This window comes from Camelus ferus, chromosome 6, assembly GCF_009834535.1.
Source record: "Camelus ferus isolate YT-003-E chromosome 6, BCGSAC_Cfer_1.0, whole genome shotgun sequence".
Taxonomy (NCBI): Eukaryota; Metazoa; Chordata; class Mammalia; order Artiodactyla; family Camelidae; genus Camelus; species Camelus ferus.
The window spans coordinates 62,287,876-62,315,200 of record NC_045701.1 but is presented as its reverse complement, the minus strand read 5'-3'; the positions used below and the strand labels follow the sequence as shown (position 1 = coordinate 62,315,200).

The 27,325-nt window shown below is 34.4% G+C and overlaps 1 protein-coding gene across 4 annotated transcripts in view; it reads left to right on the top strand.

The window, feature by feature from the left end:
- Nucleotides 1-27,325, top strand: part of LOC102506873 (coiled-coil domain-containing protein 170-like) — a 36,155-nt gene that overhangs the window by 8,180 nt on the left and 650 nt on the right. For 3 of the 4 annotated variants that reach the window (XM_032482168.1, XM_032482166.1, XM_032482167.1), the window contains 7 exons: nt 2,527-2,655; nt 14,124-14,380; nt 17,267-17,414; nt 19,105-19,416; nt 20,373-20,573; nt 24,343-24,570; nt 25,366-25,578. In XM_032482168.1, coding sequence (XP_032338059.1) covers nt 2,527-2,655; nt 14,124-14,380; nt 17,267-17,414; nt 19,105-19,416; nt 20,373-20,573; nt 24,343-24,570; nt 25,366-25,578 — 1,488 coding nt within the window. Of the gene's footprint in view, nt 1-2,526; nt 2,656-14,123; nt 14,381-17,266; nt 17,415-19,104; nt 19,417-20,372; nt 20,574-24,342; nt 24,571-25,365; nt 25,769-27,325 lie in introns of all 4 variants that reach the window. The other variant, XR_004320744.1, reaches the window with a different exon arrangement.

Sequence of the window (27,325 nt, the reverse complement as noted above, 5' to 3'; positions counted from 1 at the left end):
CCAATAAATATTAATTTTATCTGTTTTAAAAGTTTATTTAATGGAATTATACAGCTTTTGTCTTCTTCCGTTTCATGAGATTTGTGTTGATCTATGTATAATTTATTCAATAATTTTCATCATCTCGTACTATTCTATTGTATGAATATACCATAAGTTATTTATCCATTAAACTTACTTGACATGTGGGTTGTTTTCAGTTCTTTGCTTTTTCAAATAGCATTGATAGTCTTTGCTTTCAATGGAAAGCTTACATTTATTGATATTACTGATTATTTGGGTGTATTTTTATCATCATACTATGTGTATTCTGTTTGTACCATTATTTTTGTTTCCTTTTCCCTCTTTCTCTCATGCTAAAAACTGATTGTTTTTGTTTTATTGTGTTGCATTTCTTTTTCCTCATTCCATTTTTCATTTTCTACTAGTTTAGAAGTTGTTTTAGTAGTTAGGTTAGCTATTTTAACATATATACTTAGCAAAGTTAACTGAAATCTATATGTTACTCTTGAGAAATCTGAATACTTTATAGTGCTTTAAACTACTTTTCTCTTCTCAATGTATATATTTTTTGGTCCTGCGTTGGGTCTATTCTTTATTTTCAGTCCCATAAATCACACTTTTAAAATTAATGCTTGTGTAAATATACCCACATATTTACTATTATTTTTTGTTCACTATTCTTTATTTAATCTCAGACTTTGTAAGTTCACTTTCTTTCCGTATGAAACACATCCTTTAGAATTTTCTTAAATGAGGACCTATTGGTAATAAATTTTTGTTTGGACTAAAATTTCTTTATTTTACTGTGAATCTTAAAAAATAATTTAATTCAGTATAAAAGTCTAGTTGGCAGTTACCTTATGCCCTTGATTTAAGAAATACTATTTTATCCACTATTATGAAATTTGAAAGTATGTTTCCAGCTAACCTATCCATAATATGAAGTGATACCAACTTTAAGATGCACCCTAGTTGCAGAGATGTGAAAATTTTTGCCTCTTAGACTCAATGAAAGATGATATATTTTTCTTAGTACATTACAGATATCGTCTTGCTATTTCTCAGCTTCTGCATTACTGTTGAGAAGTCACTCACTAATCTCATTGCTGTTTCATTGTAATTATCTGTCCTTTCTGTTATTCACTTTTTAGATACCTCTCTTTGATGTTCTGCAGTTTCATTATAAATGTGTAGGTAAAGAAATTCTTTTTATTTACTTTACTTTGGATTTGCTAGACAACTTAGATTGGTATCTTACAACAATTCTGTAAAATTCCCAAGCATTATTTCTTCAAATATTGCCTCTTCCTCATTCTCTAAAAATAAAGCCTCCTTGGATTCCAAATAGACATATGATAGACATTCTCATTTTATTCTCTCTGCCTTTAAACTCTTTCATCATTTATCTTTTTTTCTATATGCTTGATAATTTCTTTCATATTTGAGTTCACTCACTCTTCAGCTAGATCTAATTTGCTTTTTAATGTGTCCATTCAATTTTCAAATTAAAATTATTACACTTTTCATTTCTAAAAGCCTTATTTGGTTGTTTTTCCAATATGTTTATTCTTTGTGGCCTCTTGTGACTTATTCATATTTTCAGGGTTTTCTTTATTTCTTTAAACATTTAAACACAGTTATTTTGTATTCTCTTGTGCAAGTCTATGTTCGTAGTATCTTGGTAAGCATAAAATTCTAAAATCTGGTAACTTTAGGAAAATGTACTTTGCTCCTTTAATACATTAAGCACCATGTGATGCATTTATACACCTTATAGAGATTTAGATGAGTACATTTCCTTAGTTTCATTTGAATCATACAAACTTTGTTCTAGTTTCATTTGAATCATACAAACTTTGTTCTTAGCCAGTTATGCTAATTAAAAATTAAAACATTGCACACTCTTTTGACAATAGGAGGAGATATTATAATGCAGGCAAATCTCCCTAATTTTTACCCCCAATATAGGTGTGAAAGAAACATTAATCAAATTAATGTTGATTTGCTGAAATCAGATTTTTTAAAACATCAATTTGCATGATGATACAATGCATAGGAATTGATTTGTCACACAAAAAAAATAAAGTAAATACTGGTAGTTCAAGTTTCTATAAAGGTTTTATAAGATGTGAATTAAAATTTCCCCAGACATTTTATGTGTGTTTTCTTGGTTCCTGTACTCTCAGAAAGTATGTTTATTAGATGTGCTGCATTTACTTATGGCTAGTGTTATTGATTGTTAGGTAAGAATTTTTAGAAAAGTATTTTAGAAAAATTTTTTAGAAAAAAATTTTTTAGAAAATAGTTTTAGAAAAGAATTTTATAAAAAGCCTTATAGGTCAACATGTTACTTGCTATTTTCTTGAGTCCTATTTCATTTGTTGGGATAGCACCTCAAAATGAATATTTTAAAGTTGTATTCTATTTAGAGCTACATACTCAAGTTTGTATGGGCTAAAACATTGTGGGTTGTGATTTCTAGGGTATATGTTTAGTTAATTAATTCAAAATTTCTCTTTGTAGGCTTGTTTGGATCCACCTCTTAAAGTGGTTCCCACCAGGAATCCAGTCATGTACAACAAAAAGGCAGCTGACCCAGTCCATCCTGACCTTACTGGTTTGTTGGTGAAAAATAAGAATCTTTCAGCTGAGGTATATGGATTACCTGAAAATAAAACACAGTGGGAAATTATATCCTCTGTAGGGAGAGAAATATTCTGATAAAAGACTTAAAGTATTATCTGAACTCAGTTTTGCTTTTTTCTCAATATTGAACCCTTTTATCACTGAGGAGCACTGATGTAGACCCAAGTCTGTCTTTTGCCAGAGAAATCCTTTTGAAGATGGTACATAGTGCTTTTGAGTTACTGCTGAATGCTGTAGTGTTAGACCATTGCTTAGGAACTACCATGCTCAAAATGTTTGTAATAATAATAATTACAAAATATATTAATAATAACAATTACACATATTAAGCATTTTTCAGTGGGAAGGATGATTTCCTACTTACAATATAGCACCAAATGGCGAATATCCACCAGTCTTATTAAATAACTTGAACCATCTGAGTTATATCAACAGATGAAAAAGAAAGAAACCGCATTTGTAGGAAATGCCTTGACTTTTCCCTTGACACCCTGTGATGAGCTAGAGAGTGCTTGTAGGTGTTTTTTAGTTGAACCCAAGTACTGTCAGCGTATTTGTTGCCAGAGAAAGGAGTTCCAAAGGTCACTGACATTGTTAAAGGTAACATGATGTGACTCTTTGTCTGGATTGCCTCTGTGGTGACCTCTAAGTAAAATGTTCTGAACGCTTATATTCTGGGACATTGACCAGCCCTTTGAATGAGTAGCTGTCTCTGGGTCTGTATTGGTTTACTTGGGCTGCCATAAGAAAGCACAATGGACTGGGTGGCTTAAATAACACGAATTTATTTTCTTACGATTCTGGAGGTCAGAAGTCCAAGATAAGATGTCAGCAGGGTTAGTTTCTTCTTCCTTTTTAATGTTTTCCCCAGCTCTATTGCCATATAACTGACATACAGCATCGTGTAAATTTAAGATGTACAACATGATGATTTGATGTATGTGTATATGTGTGTATGTATGTGTGTATATATATATCACAAAATGATTACCACAGTAAGGTTGCTTCATACGTCCATCACCTTACATAATTACTTGTGTGTGGTAAGAAGGTTGGTTTCTTCTGAGGTCTCTCTCTTTGGCTTGTAGGTGGCCATCTGTTCTCTGTCTTCACGTGGTCTTCCCTCTGTAACTGTGTCCAGATTTCCTTCCCTTATTAAGAACACCAGTCATACTGAATCAACCCACCCTAAAGATGATCTCATTTTAACTTGATTACCTTTTTAAAGACCCTATTTTCAAATACAATCACATTCTGGCAGTTAGGATTTCAACATACGAACTTTGAGGGGGTGCAACTCAGCCCATAAGAGTGGCTTTATTCCTTGAGGCCTCTTTTCACCCTGACTCCAGGTTTTATTTAAATAGATATAAATATATAGCTAGATAGATATGTAAACAAACATATATTTCAATTTTTATGTGAATATTTTCCCTCTTTTAAGATAGAAAGATGAATAGAGATTAAGTGTAATTTATATAGTTACAGTAAATCTTATGACACTTTGTAGAGATTTCTTAATTTGTCTTTTCTTTCAGAAAAATGTGATGCAAATCCCTGAAAACTGTAGCAGTTTTACTATGGGTAGTATTGTTCTTCTTGTCCACAGAATAACTTACTACTGGTACTTAAGAAGTTTGAGATTTTTTAATAATTTGGATTTGGGTTAGATTAGGGTTTATGTTTATGCCCAATTCACCAAATTGTAAAAAAAAAAAAAAAAAAAGACTTGTTTTAAACTTGTTTAAAGAAAATATGTAAGCTATTTTCAAGAATTTCAAAGTACTTTTTAAAGGCAGTTCTCTACATGTGCATAAAGCATTTGGTACCTATACATATTTTTAATCTGTTTTCCAAAGCAGATATTTAAAAGGCTATACAAGGTCTCATTTTGACTTGATTTTAGATACTATATACATTAAAAACTATTCCATAGCTCATATTGGCATTTTTTGAATTTAATAAAAATTAGTGACAGTTTAACTGCTAGTTTTTTTTTTTTTTTAAGAGCCTAGTGATTTCAACAGAATACCTTCAGCATGAGTCATCTTTCCCTTTTCCAATAACCTATTATTTAATCCTACAGGAACTCAATTGTCATGATGAGGCAGTCTTTCTCTTCACTGCATGCATTTAAATTTTTTATAATTAACTTTATCTCTTTGTGGACATACAAAAATAATTATCATGTGTTTCTGTCCAATAATGGAGAAACAGGTGCAAGAGAGCTTTATTTAGGAAAAGCCAGGTATAGAAGGGATAAATATTCAGTTGGTGATTGTGTTGTCTAGTTTAGGCAATATGATACTGAGTTAAAATTCTTTCATAGTGCTAGATGGGCTGCTGTTGTAATAAATAGGAGTTAAACAACTTGTAAAAATGTTACTGATAATATATAATAAGGTCTGGTGTCTTCAACTTAAGATTAATGTGTTTTGTCAGTAGTTCTAGTGAGATTTTTATAGAAATTTTTATTTGTGAGGGCAACATGACTGTTTATGCAGATAAGATGTTTTCTTTCCCTTCTGTAGTAATAAGGCAAATAGTAGAAACCTGGTAGATATAGCCAGCTCTGGAGGGGGTGAAGGGAGGCAATATAAATTTTGCAACTAAAAGAAAATGAGAACCAGTTATTAACTTTAATTGGAATTTGTATTGAGATAATTATGGATTCATTTGCAGTTTTAAGAAATAATACAGAGAGATCCATTACAAGCTTTGCCCAATTTCTCCCAATAGTCAAATTTTGCAAATTATAGTATAACAGCCTAAATGTTAACATTGATATAATACAATCTACCAATATTATTCAGATTTCCTGAGTTTTACTTGTACTCTTGTGTGTGTTTGTATTAAGTTCTAAATAGTCGATCAAAATACTGATTAGTTTTAACACCACAAAGAGCCTTCCTTATTGCCATTTGATATCCACACTAACTTCTTTCCTCACCTTGATCCCTGGTAACCACTCATCTTCTCCATTTCTAAAATGTTGTCATTTTACTTTTTTTTTTTTTTTTTAATTTTAAGAGTACTGGGGATTGAACTCACGACCTTATGCATGCTAAGCACATGCTCTACCACTGAGCTACAACCTCCCCTCAAATGTCATTTTAAGGATATTGTATACTCACAGAGCTAAACACAGTGTTACCATATGACCCAGCGATCTCACTCCTAGGTGGATACACCAGAGAATTGGAAATATATTCACATAAAAACTTGTAAATGAATGTTCATTGTAGCATAATTCATAAAGCCAAAAAGTGGACACATCCAAATATTCATCAGTATATAAGCAAAATGTGGTATATTCATATAGTAGAATATTATCCAGCCATAAAGAGGAATCGAGTACTGATCCATGCTACAACATGGATGAACCTTTAAAATACGCTAAGTGAAAAGAAGGCAGTCATAAGAGGCAACATTGTAAGATTCCATTCATGTAAAATGTCCAGAATAGGCAAGTCCATAGAAACAGTGTAGATTAATGGTTGTCAGGGGCTAGAAGGAGCGGGGAGTGGGGAGTGACTACTGATGGGTATGGGGTTTCTTTAGGGGATACTGACAATGTTCTGAAATTAGATCATGGTGATTTTACACAAGCTGTGAATATACTAAAAACTGAATTGTATACTTTATTTTTATCATTATTGTGTTAGTATGTTACATTATGTCTTGTATTTTGGTGGGGGGGATTAGATTTATTTATTTTTAACAGAGGTACTAGAGATTGAACCCAGGACCTTGCGCATTCTGGGAACACAGTCTACCACTGAGCTGTACCCTCTGCCCTGAACTATATACTTTAAAGGATGAATTTTATGGCAAGTGAATTATATCACAAGTTTCTCTACATCCTCACCAGCATTTGGTGTTGTCACTATTTTGTATTTTAGATAGAGTAATATCTGTGTAGTGGTATCTCATTGTGGCTTTAATTTGCATATCCCTAATGGCTGGTGATGTTGAACATATTTTTATGTGCCTATTTGCCATCCACATACTCTCTCCAGCAAAGTTTCTATTCAAATATTTTGCCCATTTTTTTCATCGGCTTGTTTTCTGAGAGTTTAGAGTTCTTTATATATTCTAGATTTAAGCCCTTTGTTGACAATCTTTATCAACAAGCTGTATCTGAGGTTTTCGGTGCCTGAATTTAGCTAGGTTCTGAACATATTTCTAGTTTGTTATGCCCAAATCCAGCATCAAACTTTTCAAAAATTGTGATTCTTTAACATGAAAAATACAGGTATACCTCATTTTATCGTGCTTCACTTTATTGCACTTTGCAGATAATATGTTTTTTACAAGTTGAAGGTCTGTGGCCACCCTGCATTGAGCAAGTCTATCAGCATCATTTTTCCAACAGCATTTGCTCACTTTTATGACTCTGTGTCACGTTTTGGTAACTCTTCCAATATTTTAGACTCTTTCATTATTATTATATTTGTTGTGGTGATCTGTGATCAGTGATCTTTGATGTTACTATTGTCGTTTTGGGACACCATGAACTCTGCCTATATAAGACAGAGAGCTTAATTGATAAATGTTGTGCGAGTTCCCACTGCTCCACCCACCTGCCATTTCTCATCTCTCTCCCTCTCCTCAGGCCTCCCTATTTCCCAAGACACAACAGTATTAAAATTAGACCAGTTAATAACCTTACAATTACCTCTAAATGTTCAACTGTTAAGAGTACACTTTAAATCAAAACCTAGAAATGATTAAGCTTAGTGAGAAAGGCATGTTGAAAGCCAAGACAGGCTGAAATCTAGGTCTCTTGTGCTGAACTGTTACCAAGTTGTGAATGTAAAGGAAAAGTTCTTGAAGGAAATTAAAAGTGCTACTCAAGTGAACAGACGAATGATAAGAAAGTGAAACAGCCTTGTTGTCAATATGGAGAAAGTTCTCTTGATCTGGATAGAGGTCAAACCAGCCACAACATTCCCTTAAGCCAAAGCCTAATCCAGAGCAAGATCCTAACTCTCTTCAATTCTAGAAATGCTGAAAGGGGTGAGGAAGCTACAGAAGAAAAGTCTGAAGCTTGCAGAGATTGGTTCATGAGGTTTAAGGAAAAAGCCATCTCCACAACATAAAAGTGCAAGGTGATGAAGTAAGTGCTGATGTAGAAGCTGCAGTAAGTTATCCAGAAGATCTAGCTAAGAGCAAGATGAAGGTGACTAAACAGATTTTCATTGTAGACAAAACAGCCTCCTATTGGAAGAAGATGCCATTAGGACTTTCATAACTATAGAGGAGAAATCAATGCCTGGTTTCAAAGCTTCAAAGGACAGGTTGACTCTCTTTTTAGAGCCCAGTACAGCTGGTGACTTTCAGTTGAAGCCAGTGATCGTTTACCATTCCCCAAATCTGAGGGCCCTTGAGAATTATGCTAAATCCACTTTCCCTGTGCTCTCTAGACGGAACAACAAAGCCTGGATGACAGCACTTTTGTTTACAACATGGTTTACTGAATATTTTTAACCCACTTTTGAGGCCTACTGCTCGGAAAAAATGATTAATTTCAAAATATTACTGTTCTTGGTCACCCAAGCATTCTGATGGAGATGTTCAGTAAGGTCAAGGTTGTTTTCATGCCTGCTAACACAACATCCATTCTGCAGCCTATGGATCAAGGAGTAATTTTGACTTTCAAGTCTTATTATTTATGAAATACATTTCATAAGGCTATTGCTTCCATACGATTCTGCTAATGAACCCGGGCAAAGGAAAACCTTCTGGAAAGGATTCACCATTCTAGATGCCATTAAGAACATTTGTAATTCATGGGAAGAGATCAAAACATCAAGATTAACAGGAGTTTGGAATAAGTTGATTTGAACCCTCATGAGTGACTTTGAGGGGTTTAGCAAGCTCGTCAGTGGAGGAAGTCCCTGCAGATGTTGTGGAAATAGCAAGAGAACTAGAATTAGAAGTGGAGCCTGATGATGTGACTGAACTGCTGCAATCTCATGATAAAACTTGAATGGATGAGGAGTTGTTTCTTATGGATGAGCAAAGAAAGTAGTTTCTTGAGATAGAATCCACTCCTGGTGAAGATGCTGTTAAGATTGTTGAAATGACAGCAAAGGATTTAGAATATTACATAAATGGTTGATAAAGCAGGGACAGGGTTTGAAAGAGTTTAGTCCAATTTTTGGAAAACTTCTGTGGGTAAAATGCTTTCAAAAAGCATTACATGCCCAGAGAGATTGTGGAAGGAGGAGTCAATCGATGTGGCAAATTTCATTGCTGTCTTATTTTAAGAAGTTACCACAGCCACTACCAGCTTCAGCAACCAGCACTCTGTTAAGTCAGCAACCATCAACATGGAGGCAATTTCAGTTGCCTCCATCAGCAGAAAGATTATGACTCGCTGAAGGTTCAGATGATGGCTAGCATTTTTTAGCAATAAAGTGTTTTTAAATTAAGGAACATACATTATTCTTTTAGACAGTGCTATCACACACTTAATAGACTATAATATAGTGTAAATGTAACTTTTATATGCACTAGGAAACCAAAAAATTCATGTGGCTCACTTTATTGTGATATTTGCTTTATTTCAGTTGTCTGCAATATCTCTGAGGTATACCTGTAATGCAGGATTTAGATTTTTAAATCTTAGTTTGCAAATCACAGTTCATATGGAATAAGTAAATATTAGAACTGTCAAGCTCTCTGGAAGACTAATTGACAAAGTTTGGTCATTAAAAGGAAAATTAAGCTAGATCTAGAATCAATGTTGCGTGAGTCTGAGACTCATGCAATTTAGATACTTTTCAAGAAACCTGTTACCTAACATTATTTTAACAATACCCTAACAGTAAGATAACTAAAACAAGATCTTAAAACATAGTTCTTATATCATAGTACAGGGAAGTGGGACCCCTGCATCACACAACTCCAGGGGACATTCATTATTTATATGGTACCTTTTGGTGAACAGTAACCATTGCAGTGCAGAGAACCCCCTTACTTACTGGTTAAAATAATGAATAAAATGCTGAAGGATCTGAGCAATCACTGTGATTACTAGAAATTGTGATCCACTTGATAGGATAGAGTTTCAACGCAACATTTGTTGAGGTCCTGCCATGTGAAAAGTACTAAAGTAAGGCACTTGGGAGATGAGGATAGAAAAATTAAGTAATCACGATTCTCATCTACAAAAAAAAAAATTAGAAAATGGGGAGACAGACATATACAGTAAAGGAAAATACCAGGTAAACTCTGTGAGCATAGGCTTCTTGGAGGCAGTGGCAGTTATGACGAACCTTGAAGGACATCGAGGACTTTACAGAGGTTGAAGACAGGGCTGAAGGACTGTATAAGTAGGTTCGAGCCAATGAAGTAGCTAGAATAACATGCTATAGTGAGTTTGTGGCTCATGGGGAATCATCCCAGGGTTTTGAGGAGGAGTGGTATTAGACGGTCTGAAACAACTGAGGACAGAATTGCTATCCTTTGCTTGTGTTCTTGGAACATTCTGTTCATACCACTGTTACTGTACCCATTATAGTATATTCTAATTATTTGTTTTCAAATTGGTCTCCCTGGTGAACTGGGAAATTTTTGAGCATTCCTAATCTTCTCAGGATCCCCAGAGCCTAGCACATGACTGGAACATAGAAGACAATAAAGGCTTGTTTTTGAATTAAGAATGGTTCAGAGAGTTGCTAGATTGGAGGTGGGAAGACCAAGTAGGATGTCTTACAACAAACAGTGCATGAGATGGACAATGAGGCCATGAAACAAGACAAAGGCATGGGAAGAAAGGGGTAGATGTGAAAGACACGTTAGAGGTAAAATGAACAGACTTGAGGGGTGAGATTTTAAAAAAGAGTGAATCAAAAATGACCATGATCTAATTAACATGTTTTTAAATGAATGAATTTAAATATAAATGGATTTTAAACTTGCTACTTTTAAAACATTTGATCTTTCTATTGAAAGATATTTTCTAAATACATCTTTCATAGTATATTTAACCCATTATTTTTAGTAAATTAATTTATGATTAAATAGATAGGTCTTAAAACAGGTTCTGATTTGCTATACGCAGACTTAGGGATGAAGCAAATCACACTCTTTGATAATAAGTAGAAACTGACAAATGAATGCCTCGGGAAGGAGTGGAAGTGCTCAAGAAATGCCATAAAAGAATAGCTCCTCTACACAAGGAGTGAAAGTTTCACTTGCGTGCAAAGTAAGAAGGGGGGAAAATCCGATCCTCCGGTTTAGTACAAGGTAGAAAGAATGAAAATGTTTCATTATTAACCAGTGATGCTGAATTCTCTTAACTAATCACTTCACTCTTTTTCTCTAGAGAAAATTTGCTAATTTTATTTCACTAATGGTTGTATTCTGTTCTAGGAAGTTTTAGTTTAATAATGCTGTAATTTTTCTTAGAGAACTCCTGTTCTCACTACTTCATACTGCAAAACTGATTTCTCTTCAGAATTTTGCCGGAAATATCCTAAAAACCCAACTTCCCACTGTGAGCCATTTACCATTTCCATTTCCTATGTGGTAGAAGGTTGTAATTACCCTATGAGAATTGCTCAAGGGTCAAGACTATAGAGCAGCATTTAATATGCGTGTTTTGGGGAAAATGGAACAATATTTTATAAAGAAGATTATTCCCGAGCTGGAAATTGAATTAAAAAGCAATCTAAATGATGAAGTCAATGCAACCCTGGAGGCTATGGGACTGACCATGAGAGTTTATTGAATCTTGAAGATTCTTCTTCACCCTGGGAAGCTTCATCTGGTTTCTGAACTATAAGATGCATTTTTTTAAAAAACCACATTTACCTCTTTTATGGTCATTTAAAGAAACACACACACACACACACACACACACACAACATAGTCTGTCACATCCAACTTAGCACTGTTCTTTAATACCAGCACTAGGAGTGCCTCCATGCAAGAGAAAAAGAAATCATAGTAGAAGAATGGAAAGAAGTAATCAGGAAGGGAGAGGAAAAGGAGTCTGCCAGTTTCCTGAAAGTCAAGAATCAGTCATGGAGTCACTGTGGAAAACAGAAACCACTCTACGTATTTCAAACAGAAAATGATTTAATACAGGGAATTATGTATACACGAAATGACTGGAAGGTCTGTGTGTGGGAACTGGAGCCAGCTTCGGATGAGTGAGTTCAAAGACACGCCAATGTAGACGGGATCCTGAGGTTCAGAAATTACTGCTGCTGCCATTGAGCTTTTAGTGCACAGCCACAGCCACCTCTCAACTTCCACAAAGCTAGTAACTAGGTAATGGGGTGTTTTTTCCTGTCCCCCTCCTTGACTTTGCTTACTAGCAGAAACAGTAGTGGGGAAGATGGTCTCTTCTCCTTTGTTCTAAATTTCATGGGAACGCATCTCTTTGGTACAGCTCAGTTTACATATAGCATGGCTCTCAAAGTGTAGTTCTCTAGACCAGCAACATTAACATCACCTGGAAACTTGGTAGAAATCCAAATTCTCAGGCCGCAACTAGAAACTTTGGGGTTAGGTCTAGCAATCTGTTTTTTAAGAAGCCCTCCAGGTGATTCTGTAGCATGCTTAAGTTTGAGAAACCATTGGCCTAGAGGAATCCCACCCTCCACAAGGGAGTCTGGAAAAATAACAGTTTTATTTCTAGTTCTGTGGAACAAGAAGATATCACAGGGTTAGGAATGGATACCAAGTGCCAATGACCACATCTAGCAAAAAAGTATGCCCAGTGGTGTCAAATGCTTCAGTGACAGGTGGAGTATGGTGACAAATGAAAAGAATTGTTGAATCTGATATGAGATCATTGGTGACTTTAGAGAGAAATGTTTCCATGGTGAGGCATAAGGGATGAGAGACGGAATGATATAAAAATTGAATTATGATGGATGAAGAATAAGCACAGAAGGTTCTTATCATTGGTGTGTCTGGGCAATGAAATGGAGAAATATGTGTTAGCTTGAGCTCAAATCTTTCACTTCATTTCTATGACCTTGTCTGTGCCCTCTGCCACCCTGCTCCATTTCAGACAGTTTAGTCAGTTCTGCAGCTAATTAAGGAAGTTTGTGGAGCTCTTTTTGTATGGCTTAATTTCCAGTTCTAAGGGAGCACAAACTTCAATTTAGTGTGTACTTATGTTTTAATATGTGCCAGATGCTATGATAGGCCCTTGATATATGTTATTTTTATTTCTTACAACCAGAATGTAAGGTGGGTAAGAAAATTTAACTGATTTGCCTTGGCCATAGTCTGTCTTACTCCTCCAAATTTTGAGGTCTTTTCACTCTTATGTTTTCTTTCTCTATAAATTGTCTGGCTTCACTAAAGTGTGTTTTTTCCAGTGGCAATATAGTTTTTAAAATACATAAAAGTATGTTTTGAGAACATATAAATTTCATTTCATTGTTTGAATTTCACAGACTTTTTTTTTTAGGACATATGGGAAAAAGCACCTTATACACATACTGGACAAAAATGTAGTTTAAAATGCTTGGGCTTCATACCTCCTTTGCTGCTGAGAATTACAGCATTTCTAATTAATGTAATTATTTTTCAGTAACAAAATATTCCTAATCTTTTTTCTGGTTATAAAGCTAACAATCTTTTACAGTGTCAAATCAGATGTGTCTTTTTCCCCCTTGTTCTTTTACTAGTTCATCAGGATCATACAGAGCCTATTAAGAAATTTGAACAAATTAGATTAAAAGTTAATTGACCCTTTAATGTTTGCAGTGCCTCAGTTTTCTTCAACTAGTGAACATTCTTACCTTATCAGATAAAAGAGCAGAGGTTTTTTTAGATGCTACCCAAAAATGAACAAATCAGCTCACAGCAGCTGTACCTCTTATAGCTCCAATCATTTTTGGTCTCTTCCTCCAATGGCAGCCTATGGTGTCTCTCTTGTGTCACTTCCCCTCTCTCACAAGCCATCACTCTTACTTCTCTTTACAGCTCTATGATCTCTTCTTTCCTTTATTTGTCTTAAATTTATTTATTTATTTATTTATCTCTCTATCTATCTATTTATGCCTGGCTCTTTTTCCTGACTTCCATCTCCACTCACTTCTCTGATCAGCACAAGTAAGGGCAGGAACCAAGTAGAGTAAACATAGACTGTTCTTTAGAAGAGAGGCCTATGAACACACTCTCTTTAACAATCCATCATAAAATGAAACCAAAGTACCAAGGATTTCTTTTCTGCTAGGACTTTTAAAATGTATTATTTGAATAATTTAGTACAAGATCTAAACAACTTCAGCGCTGATGAGAATAAAATCACTTATTCCAAACCCTATGTGTCAATTCGGTATGATTTTTAAAATGTATTTAACATTGGAATCTACTATTAGATTTGAAAATCTTTATTGTAAATAATGTATAACTTAAATATCCATTATGATTTAAAATGATGATTTTCTAAAACCAAAATTATAAATGATTTTAAAATAACACTTTCCCTTTCTCATTAGCTAAGAAATCTTCAAAACAAACTTTTCATAAAAGAAACTTCATTACAAGAGATGAAGAGTGAGCTAGAAAGTTACAAAGAAAATAATGTACAACAGTCATTCCAGATAATGTCCCTGAAAGATGATATCAAGGACCTAGAGGAACTTATTGCTTCTCTAACCAGAATTAAGTCTTTGAAAAACACCAATATTCAGAATCTTGAAAGAGGCAACTGGGATCTAACTGAAAGAATTCTAGAACTAGAAAACCTTCTAAGGTAGGGAATTTTCTAGTTTGTTTTCAAACATGTCACTTTTCATAAGCTTGTAAATATATGCAAACTCCAAAATCACAGAATTTAAATCTAGCAGAATTTCACATACCTGACTCAAAATTACATTTTTAAAAAATAATTTTATTGAGATACAATTTCCATTCCATTAAAATTCACCCTTTTACAGGATACATTCAGTAGTTTTTGGTATATTCACAAGATTGTGCAATAACACCACTCTCTAATTCCAGAATATTTTCATCATTACCTAAAGAAACCCCATGTCCATTAGCAGTTACTCCCCATTCCACCCTCTCTAGTCTCTGACAGCCACCAATCTACTTTCTCTCTGGACTTGCCTTTTCTGGACATTTCATATGAATGCAATCATATAATACATGGCCTCTGTGTTTGACTTCTTTCATTTAGCACAGTGTTTTCAAGACTAATCAATGTTTGTAGCATGAATTGGTACTTCATTACTTTTTATGGCTGAATAATATTCCATTATAAGGATATACCACATTTTGTTTATCCATCAGTTGATGGACATTGGGTTGTTACCTTTTGTAGGTGCTCTATGAATAATGCTGCTATCAACATTTTTGTATGAGCTTTTATATGACTGTATGTTTCATCTCTTTTGGGTATATGCCTTAGGAGTAGAATTGCTGAATCATAAATAACTCTATGTTTAACCTTTTGAGCTTATTTTTGAGGAAGTTCCAGGCTGTTTTCCAAGGCAGTTGCACCATTTTACATTCCCACCAACAATGTATAGGGATTCCAATTTCTCCACATCCTCACCAACACTTGTCATTTTTTTTATTATAGCATTCTTGTGGCTAGGAAGTTGTATTTCATGGTGATTTAATTTGCATTTTCATAATGACTAAAGCTATTGAGCATTTTTTCATGGGATTATTGGCTATTTGTGTATCTTCTTTGTAGAAATATCTATTCAGATTCTTTGTCCATTTTTAAATTGAGTTATTTGTCTTTTTATTGTTGAGTTGTTGTGTTCTTTACATATTCTGGGTACTAGACCCTTATCAGATATATGATAAAAGCACAACATTTTTAAATTTTAATGAAGTTTCTCTTTTTTTGTCATTTGTGTCTTTGGTGTTATATCTAGGAAACTATTGTCTAATCCACTATTATGAAGATTTACACATATGCTTTCTTTTAATAGTTATTGTTTTAGCAGTTAACTTTATGTCTATGATCCATTTTGACTAATTTTTGTATATGGTGTGAGTTAAGGAATCCAAATGCATTCTTTTTCATTTGAAGATCTACTAATTGTGCCAACACCACTTTTTGAAGAGACTTATTTCTTGTGTTGAGTTGTCTTGATAATCTTACTAAAAAAGAGAATTGACCATAAATGTATAGGTTTAATTGTGGACTCTCAATTCTATTCCATTGGTCTATATATCAATTCTTAGGCCAGTACCACACTGTTTTGATTACTGTAGCTTTGTAGTAAGTTTTGAAGTCTGAATCTTTTTCAAGATTGTTTTGGCTACTCTGGGTCCTTTCCTTTTCTCTATGAATTTTAAGATTGATTTGTCAACTTCTGTTAAAAAGGCAGCTAGGATTTGATAGGGATTGTATTGAATTTATAGCTCAGTTTGGGGGAGTACTGCCATCTTTTTTTTTGTCATCTTAATATTAAATCTTCCAATCCATGAATATGGGGCATCATTCCATTTATTTAGATCTTCAGTTTCTTTCAACAGTATTTTGTAGTTTTTAGCATACATGTCATATTTCTTTTGTTAGATTTAGTTCTAAGTATTTTATTCTTTTTATGCATTGGAAATAGAACTGTTTCCTTAATTTCTTTTTTGGATCGTTCATTTTCAAGGAATAGAAATATAATTGATTCTTGTATATTGATCTTATGTCCTGCAACCTTACTGAACTTATTTATTAGCTCCTATAGTTTTGTATTTATGTGTGTGTATGTGGATTCCTTAGGATTTTCTCTATATAAGACCATGTTATTTGCAAAGAGATTTCATTTTCCTTTCTAACTGGATGCTTTTAAGTATTGCAATTGGTAATCAAAATAAGAGCCAAATAATTAGCTGCTTGTATATTTGATAATAAAACATGTTTTTACATATGCTATTCTCTATTGCTGTATCATTATTTTTAATTCCTTTACCCCTCATGGAATCTCATTCAGGGATTCATTTGAGGAGCCCCTTCAGGTGTTACTAAAATAGGAGTACAGTTTTTCGTAATCCTTATCTTTCATCCCTTGTCCCTCAGTGTCCACAGGGATGGTCCCAGGACCCCTGAGGATACCAAAATCTGTAGATGCTAAGTCCCTTTTATAAATGGCATAGGATTTACATTTAACCTATGCACATCCTCCCAGGTACTTTAAATCATCTCTAAATTACTTATAGTATGTATTATGATGTAAATGCTATGTAAATAGTTGCTGATGTACAGCAAGTTCAAGTTTTGCTTAAAAATTTTTAAAAAATATTTTCAATCCATGGTTGGTTGAATCTACGGATCTGGAACCCACAAATACGGAGGGCCCACTGTACTTGCACGCACATGGAACCTCCTGATCATCACAATATTACCATAGTGGCAGACAGGTATTCATATGCACATTTCCTCTCAAAAAGGATGGTTTCAAAATTGACCTCCCCCAGGACTTAACGCTGGATTGTTTTTCTCTCCATTTGTGTACCATTTCTCATCTCTCTCTAGAAATAATTGGTTAACTGCATAGCTCTTTTCATAAGAAATACATTTTTATGTGATATGTATATTTAAATATATTTTAAATGGAAGATATTTCTTTTTATTTTAATTATTGAAAATTGATTGACTTGGTCTTATGATATGGTTACCTGTCAGTATGTTACACAGGGTACATCTGGTTGAAAGAAAAAAGGCAGAGAGAAAACCAGACCATTTGGAGAAAAAGTTAGCAGGTGCTAACAGATTCACCCCTTATATGAATATGGAAGGACAAGAAGATTCCTTCAATAGTTTCAAAATGAAGGTGAGAATATACTTTGATTGATTTTTGAAGAAACCAGATTTTTATTACCTTGTCTTACTCCCGGAGATAATTGACAAATGTTGAGTGGCTCGTTGGTCCTCCTCTCTGGAGGGTCAGAGGAAGTAGTACAGCATAGTTGATGGGAAGCCTTTCTGAGATGTGGAGAGAAAGTGCACGAAGGATCTGAAGGTCTCTATGTTACCAAAGAAAAGGTTATAGGGAATGGAGCTGTGAGAGAGCTGGGAGAAGAGGTGGTATTTGGAGAGTGAAATATTGGAGTTTTAAATTTCCAGTATTGGTTAGTACCTGCTGCTGACAAAAATCTGGGCTTTGGGTTTGGGGTATAAGGGTTGAAGGAGGGTGTAGGTGAAAGTCATTGAAACTGAAGTGCAGGAGTCACAGAACTAAATTGGTGGATCATCTACCCCGGACATTGATGTCTAGAATTATGGCATGTGTTGGGTTTAGAAAGAAGAGGTAAAGCTGGTCCGTAGTAGACAGCAATTCTCAGGATGAGTAACAGTTTCATGGAAGAATGTTGGAGGAGGATGGGGGACAGACTATCGTCAAGAAAGTGGTAAAAGTCTATTTTGAAATCCTTAGGCTGTCATTGTTTATTATACAATCTGAATGTAAAACAAGGTCCATTGTGATCCAATTAATGTGAGGGCTTCCACGTCAAAAAATTCAGCAACTGCTTTCAGAGAAGTTTATAGTAATTTCAATTTTTAATCACCTCTTTCAAGTAATTCACAGTAACACTTCCCATTGTTTTTTCACTTCTCTGACCTATCTGCCACATCTCTGAAAAACTCTCCCACATCAGAGTCCATGTAGATCTGACTTTTTTTTTTTACCATTGCTCTTTTATTCGCCCTTTTTTCCTAGACTTTTAGTGATACAAACCCATCATTATTTCAACAACTCTAGGTCCCCTTCTATTTCCCAGTTTCACATGACAGAAAACCCAGAAAATAAACATGTTTACTCAGCTTTCAGAGTTGAAGGTGGCAAGAAGGTGGAAAGAAGACTAGAATTTATAAAGACAGAATCTTCCTGGGAGCTAGGGGTGGGGAGGAGAAGTACAAGCATTATCTTTTATTTTTCTCCTGTTTATAATGAAAGTAGGGTGCTTATAAGGGAAAGGTTGGGCGAAAGAAATGTGAAGTCTTTTATTTATGCTTTTACATTATCAAAGCTGTTACTATTAAATGATGTTTTAGAATCATAATTAAGTCTTTATGAAAATATCCATTTCCCTGCCAATTTTTCACTTAATTGTATTAGCATTCACTTATGATCCTTGCCTGAATCAGTTATTTTGTTAGGAGAAGCAAAATGCTGAGTTTTAAAATTCTATCATGCTTTCTATACTTATTAGCTCAAAATTTTCTGTAAAGAGTTCCCCCATAAACTGGAGTGGTTTGGTTAGCTGCTTCTCTAAGCTAAATTTCCTATGTTCTCAAAACAGTTTCTCCATAACATCACTTTAATATCTCTTGATGTTCTAGTTTACTTTTTTGAGTATGCCCTTGTCTTTCTCATGACTCTGTAACTCTTTCTTTCTGTTGAGAGCTTTTTCTCCTGACGTTTTGTCTTATGACTATATTTAATATTTCAAAAAAAGGAAGTAGATGTCTCAATATTAAATTCCAAATGGGACATTTAACATGTGTGTTGACATATTTAGGATAAGGATGAAGGTATCCTAGTCAAGAACTTGGAGAGAGACATTTTTCACTCTGAAGGACCAAAAGATGGGCAGAAAATTTGGGATAAATGTCAACAAGATTTGAACCATAAGGAAAAAAAAATATGTGAGTTAGACAAACCTCCATATTCATTCAGCTGGGAAACTAAAACTGCACGATCCCACTACCAGAAATTCCTCAGTCGGTTGTCTACTCTTCCCAGCAACAGTGTTGAACCCATACCAGCCATGGAGGAAACTGTGAAAGAGAGCATTCAGGAAACTGGTGCTAATGGGCAATCTTGGAAGTCTGTAAGTATATATACTGATAGATGACTTACTCTTTCAAATTTGTTTAAGATGTGGATTTTGATATTAGCTGACTTCATAAACTCTGTCGCTCTGATTTTATTTTTATTACTGCAGTGATAAAAGGGAAGAGGATGTCCATTATCACAGTAGAGCTAGTGCAGTGTGTCAAGAGCAGAGGCCTGGTTTGAATCCCAGCTCTGCCACTGTCAGCTGTGTGCTCTTGGGCAGATTACTTCCTCTCTGTGCTTTCATTTCATTTGTAAATTTTGGCAGGAGCAGGGGTGGGGTAGGGGTTGGGGAAGCATAGTTCCTGTCCCACAGAGTGGTTTTAAGGATTAAATGGATTAATACATGACAAACGCTTAGTACATTTTCAGTGTAAGCTCAATGAATGCTGGCTTAAAATAGTGGTATGATGAGGAAAATGTTTCCATCATGATCAAACACTTGTCCGTTCAATCTGTGCATAAAATTAATTGTCAAATCAGTCATTAGTTTGAATTTACTGGTCAAGTCTATCAAAAGATTGAACCAGCAAGTTTAAGTGGTATATCTCCTTGTTATGTCTAAATCATTTTGGTAAAAATTTCATGACTCTCCACCATAAAATTCAAATGAAGATAGGTATTGCTTAAATTCAATGTATTAGTAAAACCTGCTACTTAGTAGTCTTTATTGTACAGTTCCAAACTTTTTACACTCTGCTCTCTTAAAATCCATTATACAATTTTATTTCTCAGTACTCCCTAAAATGTCTTATTTTTGTATATCAAACCTGTTTCTTTTTTTAAAAAACAGCTTATACATGTCAAGTCTTCCTAAAATCATCCCCATTCATCTATTTAGTAACTTAATGTTACTACAATGTCAGTATAAGTAGAACTTGCACATCGTTTTGAGATGAAATAGAAATCATGGACCATCAGGATGTCTTATCTGCTTTTTTTTCCCTGCAGAGAACTGAAGGCCTCCAGCAGGAAATTCAGATGCTCACTAAGCGACTGGAGAAGCTGTATCCTAAATGTGAAAAAACTGCTGGAGAATCATCCCAAACTGATGAAAAGTATAAAGAACAAATAAGACCCTTGAAACGTCTGGAAGGAAAAACTGCTATTAATGACCTTTTTCAAGAGAGATTAGACTTGGACATGAACAAAGTAAGAATTTTTCTGAAGTATAAGGTGTTTCTTTGACAATGAAAATGATCATTATATTATCTAACGTTTAAAGCTGTTAATGCTATTTGTACTTTTCTTAATATTAGGAAAGAGGAAAATTTGCTACAAACTTTTAAAGTTTCTGATTTTATCAAAAAGCCTCTCTTTACTCCCTATCTCCCATTTATCTACTATACATGTTTGATATTTATTGTATGGGGATTTGTTAATGTTTTTCTTAATGTACTTTTTAAGAAGGATTCGAGGGAAAGGAACGCAAAGGAATGACTCTCTAAAGGTGGAATTTCAGGTGTACTGTGTCAGCTAGATATGATGGGTATTGGGAAGGGGCTGTTGATAAAACTCTTCAATAATCATCTTATAGATCATTAACTTCTCTATTTTCTGCTTTTCTGCATCTATAAGGAAAAAGTCAACCCTGAAAGTGGGGTGGGAATAGGTAGGATGCAGTATAATTCATTTTCAGGGAATTTTGATTCTATTTCACTACCTCTTCACAGAGTTGCCTGTCATACCCATACCTATGTTATACTATTTCTATAACTGCTATGCCCCAAAGCGTAAACTCATTCACTCTCTACTCTCTCAGTTTCTCATTCCATTCACTCATTCATCGATCCAACATGTTTTGATCATTCACCTTTTAAAAACTTCCAGCCCTTGATGCAGTAGTATTGACAACGTACTCAACAGAGTCCAAAGATGAATCCAGCGACTACCTCTGCTCTTGAATATGTAATTGATGATGATTCATTTCCATTCAAATTTTAAAAATACTATATTGAATTTTAAGCATATACAAATAATACATGCTTTCCACAACCCTTGAATCCATGCTAAAAGTTTTGAAGAAAACAATCATAATCTTCTCCAACATTCTTTCTGCCTACTTCACCTCAGTAACCAGTGTGCCTATGTCTTCTACAACCATTGCCATGGTTATGGAAATATATGAGTACATACACGTAGGTGGTGGTATTTTTACAAAATTGGGACTGTACTAGTCAAAATACTCTTCTTACTTGGTAAGAAGTAAGTATGTTATGATCTTTCTTTAGGTCAAAAGATATAGTTTAAGTCATTCCTTTAAAAGCTGCATAGTATTCCACAGTGTGTATATATAACTTACATAATCGACCAATTCCTTATTAATGGACCACTGGTCATTCTTATTTCCACTTTTTATGCCACTACAAATAATGATGCAATAAGTATGTTTATACGTATATGTTTCTACATTGGTGCTTTCTCCCTCTATGGAGTTGGGTTCTAAATGTGGAAATACAGGACTACAATGTGTGAGTATTTTAAAGTTTAATATAAACTGTAAATTAGTAGTGTTTTAGAACTATTTTCATCTTTTCTACATCTATGCATTCTGTATGTTTCTCCTTCCTAATTATATGTGTTTTCACTTCCTCTCTTTCCTCTCTAACCAGGTTTGCCTGGGGCATCTGTTTTATCTTTCCAAAGAACCAATGGTTCTTTTAATAAATACATTTTACCAGTTTATTTTTGATGTATAAATAATGAAATATATGGTATCTTTATTTAAATCTACACTCCTAATTTATCTTTTTCCTTATGTAAATATACTTGTTTTGGGTTCTTTGTTTTAAATCATAAAAGCAGCAAGGGTTATACATATTCCTTTGTAGCTTGCCCAATACATTTTATTATTATTTATTATTTTATTGTTTGTTTTTTTGAGGGGTAATTAGGTTTATTTATCTATTTTTTAAATGAAGGTACTGGGAATTGAACCTAGGACTTCATGCATGCTAGGCATGTATTCTACCACTGAGCTATATCCCTCCCAATACATTTTAATATGAAGTGTTCTTTTACCATGTTTTATATATGTGTATAATTTTGCTGTTGATTTCTATTTCTTCTTTGATCTAAAGTTATGTAGATTTTTTATTGTTTACACTTATGCATATATATTATGCACATGTACATTAAAAAAAAATCAAATATACCAAAAGTCTCCCATTGAAAAGTAGTAGCCCCATTCTCTATCTCCACCTGTCCTCTTTCCCAGAGGGAACTACCTTTAACCCTTTTAGCTATTACTTCTATTAGTAAATTCTGTTTTCCTAAATAATTTGTTTATACTGCTATATCTTGAGTTATTTATTTTAGACATTATCTGTTGACATCCTATTATATGCTAGATGAAGATTTCTCTCTTTTATACCACTTTCCCACCTCCCCCTTCCATCTTCCCAATATGGTTATATCAATATTTTTAGCTAAATCCATAATCAGCGTTTACTTCACTATGACGCTAATGTTTACAAAATGCCAAATACTCTACTCTTGAGACCTTTCTTTTCTTGTAGTACATGTTATTATTCCTAGAGTTAATACTTTTCTTGTATTTTCATATATATAATTTTCAACATTCATTTATTAGTTTTCCCCCAGATACAACATCAGATGATTCTTTCCCATCCAAAGTCCTTAATTCTCTTGCTTCAGTCTGGACTGTGCTCAGTGGGCTTGGGCAGAGCTATGATCCTGTGACTTTTCTTCTCCAGTCTCCTAATTAGGTTGTACTGTTTCCTGAAACTCTTATATTCCTCTCTTTGGGTTTACTTTCTTATTTTGCTGGGGTGCATCCTCTAATAGATTTCTAAGAAGTGGTATATTGCAGAGTGAAATTTTTTTGAATCTTTACATGAATAGCAAAGTCTTTTGTTTTTAACCTTCACACTCAGTTGGATTTAGACTTTATTTTCACAGAGAGATTTGAAGGCATTATTCCATTGTCTTGTAATTTCCAATGTGTTATTGAAAAAATGGTGCCATTCTGATTTTTGTTCTTTAATATGTTACCTGTTTTATTTCTTTTAATGGATTAAAACATTTGTGATAACATTTTAAATAACTTCTTTCTCATAATAAAATTAACTTACGTACATTAGTTCTGTGTGTTTCTCCTTCCTAATATTGCATATTTTCATATTTTCTTCCTTCTTTAGCCAGACTTGCCTGGAGTATCTATTTTCTTTTTGGAAAGAACTAGTGGTTCTTTTTAATACATTTTATTAGTTTTAAGGTTATATACAATGAAAATATATGGTATCTTTATTAAATCTGCACCTATTCTTTCTCTCTCTTTTTTTTTCTGGTAGTAACTTTATAGTAGAAAGAGTACAATTAAAATAACCTGTAATTCTGCCACTTTGAGATAACCAGTGTTAACATAGAGGTATATTTTCTTCTGATTATTTTCCATGAATATTTTAACATAATTAAGACAGGCATAACTTTTTTTATCCTGCTTCTTTCATTTAACTATATCATTAGTACTTTCTCTTAGTAAATTTTTGGAAAACCTGATTTCTAAGAAATGTATAATCAATCATATGTAATTTTTGACATTCACTTTGTTTTTTTCACGTAATGAATAATATTGTAAAGAATATCTTTGTGCTTGAATCTTTATCTAAATATTTGATTATTTCCTTATACATTCTTAGAAAAGTTGAACTAATTTATGCTATCACCTGGTGTTTATAACATTGTCTACTTAACTGTATCCTTGTTAGCATTAAGCCATCACTTTTATTGTCATATTTTATTTTCTGGATTATTTTAATAATGCATATTTATAGTAAAAATATTTTACAAATACCTAAGAATTAAGACTGCAATTTATCAGTCTAGAGTAGATCTAGTGTGGTAGTGTGAAATACCACCCTAAAGCATAACTTGTTTAATACTGTTGACTTCTACAAAGGAAAACTCCAGGATTAAGACTTCCCAGATGGATGAGCATGAGAAGACATTCAAGCAGCCTGAGAAAGACAATAAGCAAGAAACATTATGGAATATTCAGAAGAATCTGCAGATTGTTACAACTCAAAGATTAGAGGAGAAAATTCAGAAACTTCAGAAACAGCTTAGTGATTTGAAATTGTCAAATGAAAATATGAAAACTCAACTGACAAGAGTAAATGTGCTTAAAGTAAGTAAAGGAAGTGAGGCTTTCAAAAATTCATTTATGCTTGGGTCAGTTAGTATTTTTGCTGCATGTTTCTCACTGAAATTAAATTAACATGAAAATTATTTTACATACATATGAAATATATATATAATAGTAAAGCATATAGAATAATAAAATTAGATGCCTGCAAATCTACCACTCATCTTAAAAATGAGAGTATTATCAGTCCCAGTGAAGCCCCGTGGTATCCTCCTCAAATGTTGCTGGTATTCTAAATGTTAGGCATCGAGATCCCTTGCTTTTTGGTTTAATCTTACTTGTGTTTTTGGGTTAATAGTTAAAAGTTTTAGTCATTTTGGGGGGATCCTCTTTGGATCTTCTCTATCAAGGTTCAGTTGTGGGATTTCAAGCATACATTTTATGCTTCAAACAGAAGATGCACTAGATACTTATTGATCAAATTTTTTTTTGCCAGTTTATCAAGAATTTTTCTCACTGCAGCCAGTTATTTTCTCTTTCTGTGTTTGATTAGCTCAAACTGGAAGACTTTTGAGGACATGGAACACATGTTAAACCTCTTTAAATCCCAAGTGCCTAGTTTATAAAAGTGCTCAGTGACTTGGTTATGGATGAGTGTGATGGTGGAGAAATGTCCTCTTAATTCATAAATTGTGGAATGTTTTTTCTTTCCCATTATCTAGCTCTTAAAAAAAAAAGGAGGAAAAGAAGCATGAGTTATCATGCATCATGCCTGTCTGTTATTTAGAGGAGATCTAATCACAGTCATCTCCCTTTCCCCCACCCTTACCCTCACAGGACAAAACAATTGAGAAGCTCAGGCAATCTTTAATAGAAGCTGAAGCAATGAAAGGGAAGGCAGTTATGGAAACAGACTTGAAAACTGCACTAGACTCTGCTAAGCAAGAGGCAAGATGGAACAAAGAGAGGGCCCATCCGATGTTAGAAACCGTCACTCCTGAGCTCTGCACAGCAAAGAGCACACTTGAAGAAGTACCGGGACAAGAGAAGGTTTTTTTAAAAAATTACTATATTAAGATTCTTTAAGTTGAAGTGATAAACACCCACCTCAATTTAGACTCTACCTAACTTAGACAAAAGGGAATTGATTGGCTTGTGGAATCAAAGGGAGTTAAACAACCAGAGCTCTGAGAGGCCAGACGTGCGCCTGGGCCCCGGATCAGCACCTGGAACCTCCAATGTAAGGCCTTTCTCACCATTTCTTCTTGGCATCTCTCTGTTAACTTGTCTGACTGACAGCCACAGAGTTTTGTAGTTAGAGTTTCTGTAGCAGGAGGGAGAATCCCAAGAAAGGGTCTTACAAGCCCAGCTTGGGTTAAATGCCTATCCTTGGTGAATTCACGGCGGGAAGGAATGGGATATATGATCATCTTAGCTTAGGTTTGTGAACACATCCTCTAACTAGCCAGAGAGGGTAGGGATGAGAAAGAATGGAAGCTCAGGGGAAACCATGTGTTTGGGCTAGGTCACTTTCTAGGGCAAGCATGTAGTGCTTCTAAATTTGGGTACATTTTCACTAGATTTATAAAGAAGATATTTTAAGAGAACTTTTAAAAGCCTAAATGATACTTTTGGGTTATTGTGGGATTGCATGTCACACCTCCATATATTAGTTGCTTAAGGAATATGAAATTTCAACCAACTCCCTTAAGAGATTCTTAAAACATAAAATCATGATATTATAATTTTATTTTTTCCCACTTTTAAACGTTTAATTCTGCATATTCATTTTCTTGATTTTTTTATTCTTCTCCTCAGTGTCCCTTGTATTTTCATTCCCATCTCTTCTCCTTTGGGCACTCTGTAGTTTACTCTTCATTTCTGAGACGATTTTGGCTTTTCTCACCTGCATTCAATCATCACATTTTCCTTACCCATTAGGCGTCTTAGACATCTTTTTTGTCCATTTCTATTCTGAATTATTGCATATCGGATGCAAAAGAAAGGTGTTTTTCCTCCATGTCTGCAAATCCTTGTTTAATTACTATTTAATTCATATCAGGTGTGTCAAACAGGTTTCCTTTGCTTCATGGCTCTTTTTTGGAGGGAGTATTTTCACCACTTGAACAGTTTGGATGATACTGCCTTTCTGTTTCCTTATAGTAATTTTGTATGGATATTTGCTATTTATCTATTCATTTAAAAATCCCTTTATTTGCCCTGCCCTCTTAATTTCAGGTACTTCTACGTTAGGGTAGTCGGGGGCAGGGTTTACTTACTAGGTTTCTTAGCTCAATACCACCCTCTTCTGTTGACACAGTGAGTGCAGTTTCTAAAGTTTAGAAAGTAAAGCTTTTCATTTTGAGAAGGGGTTTATGCGATACCTGATTCTGCAATACTCTAGTTTATATAAGTCCCTTAATTTCCAGTGCTTGCTTTTTTCTTTTCCTTTATCACTGAGCCTCCAAGGAACACCTCAGCCTTTCAAGCAGCTCCTGCTCCCTTCAGAAACCCTTGCCCTCTAGAACTGCCATTTCTGGTCTCACATGCTTCTAAGCCCCTTTCCTTTCCTTCACCACTTGCAAGTGTTCTGTTCTACCAGGTCTCAGACTTGTTCTTAGTATTTCCCCATTTATGAATTGTCCCGTTTCTGGGACACCAGAGGAAACCAGCTGCATCCTCGAGGGTGGGCTCTGGAGCTGCCTCTGTTGGTTTAGGATATTTATTTCCCCACTGAAATGCAACCTGAAGTCTTTGGCATTCCCTGTTTAGGCTTTAGGCATGATTGATTTATGGG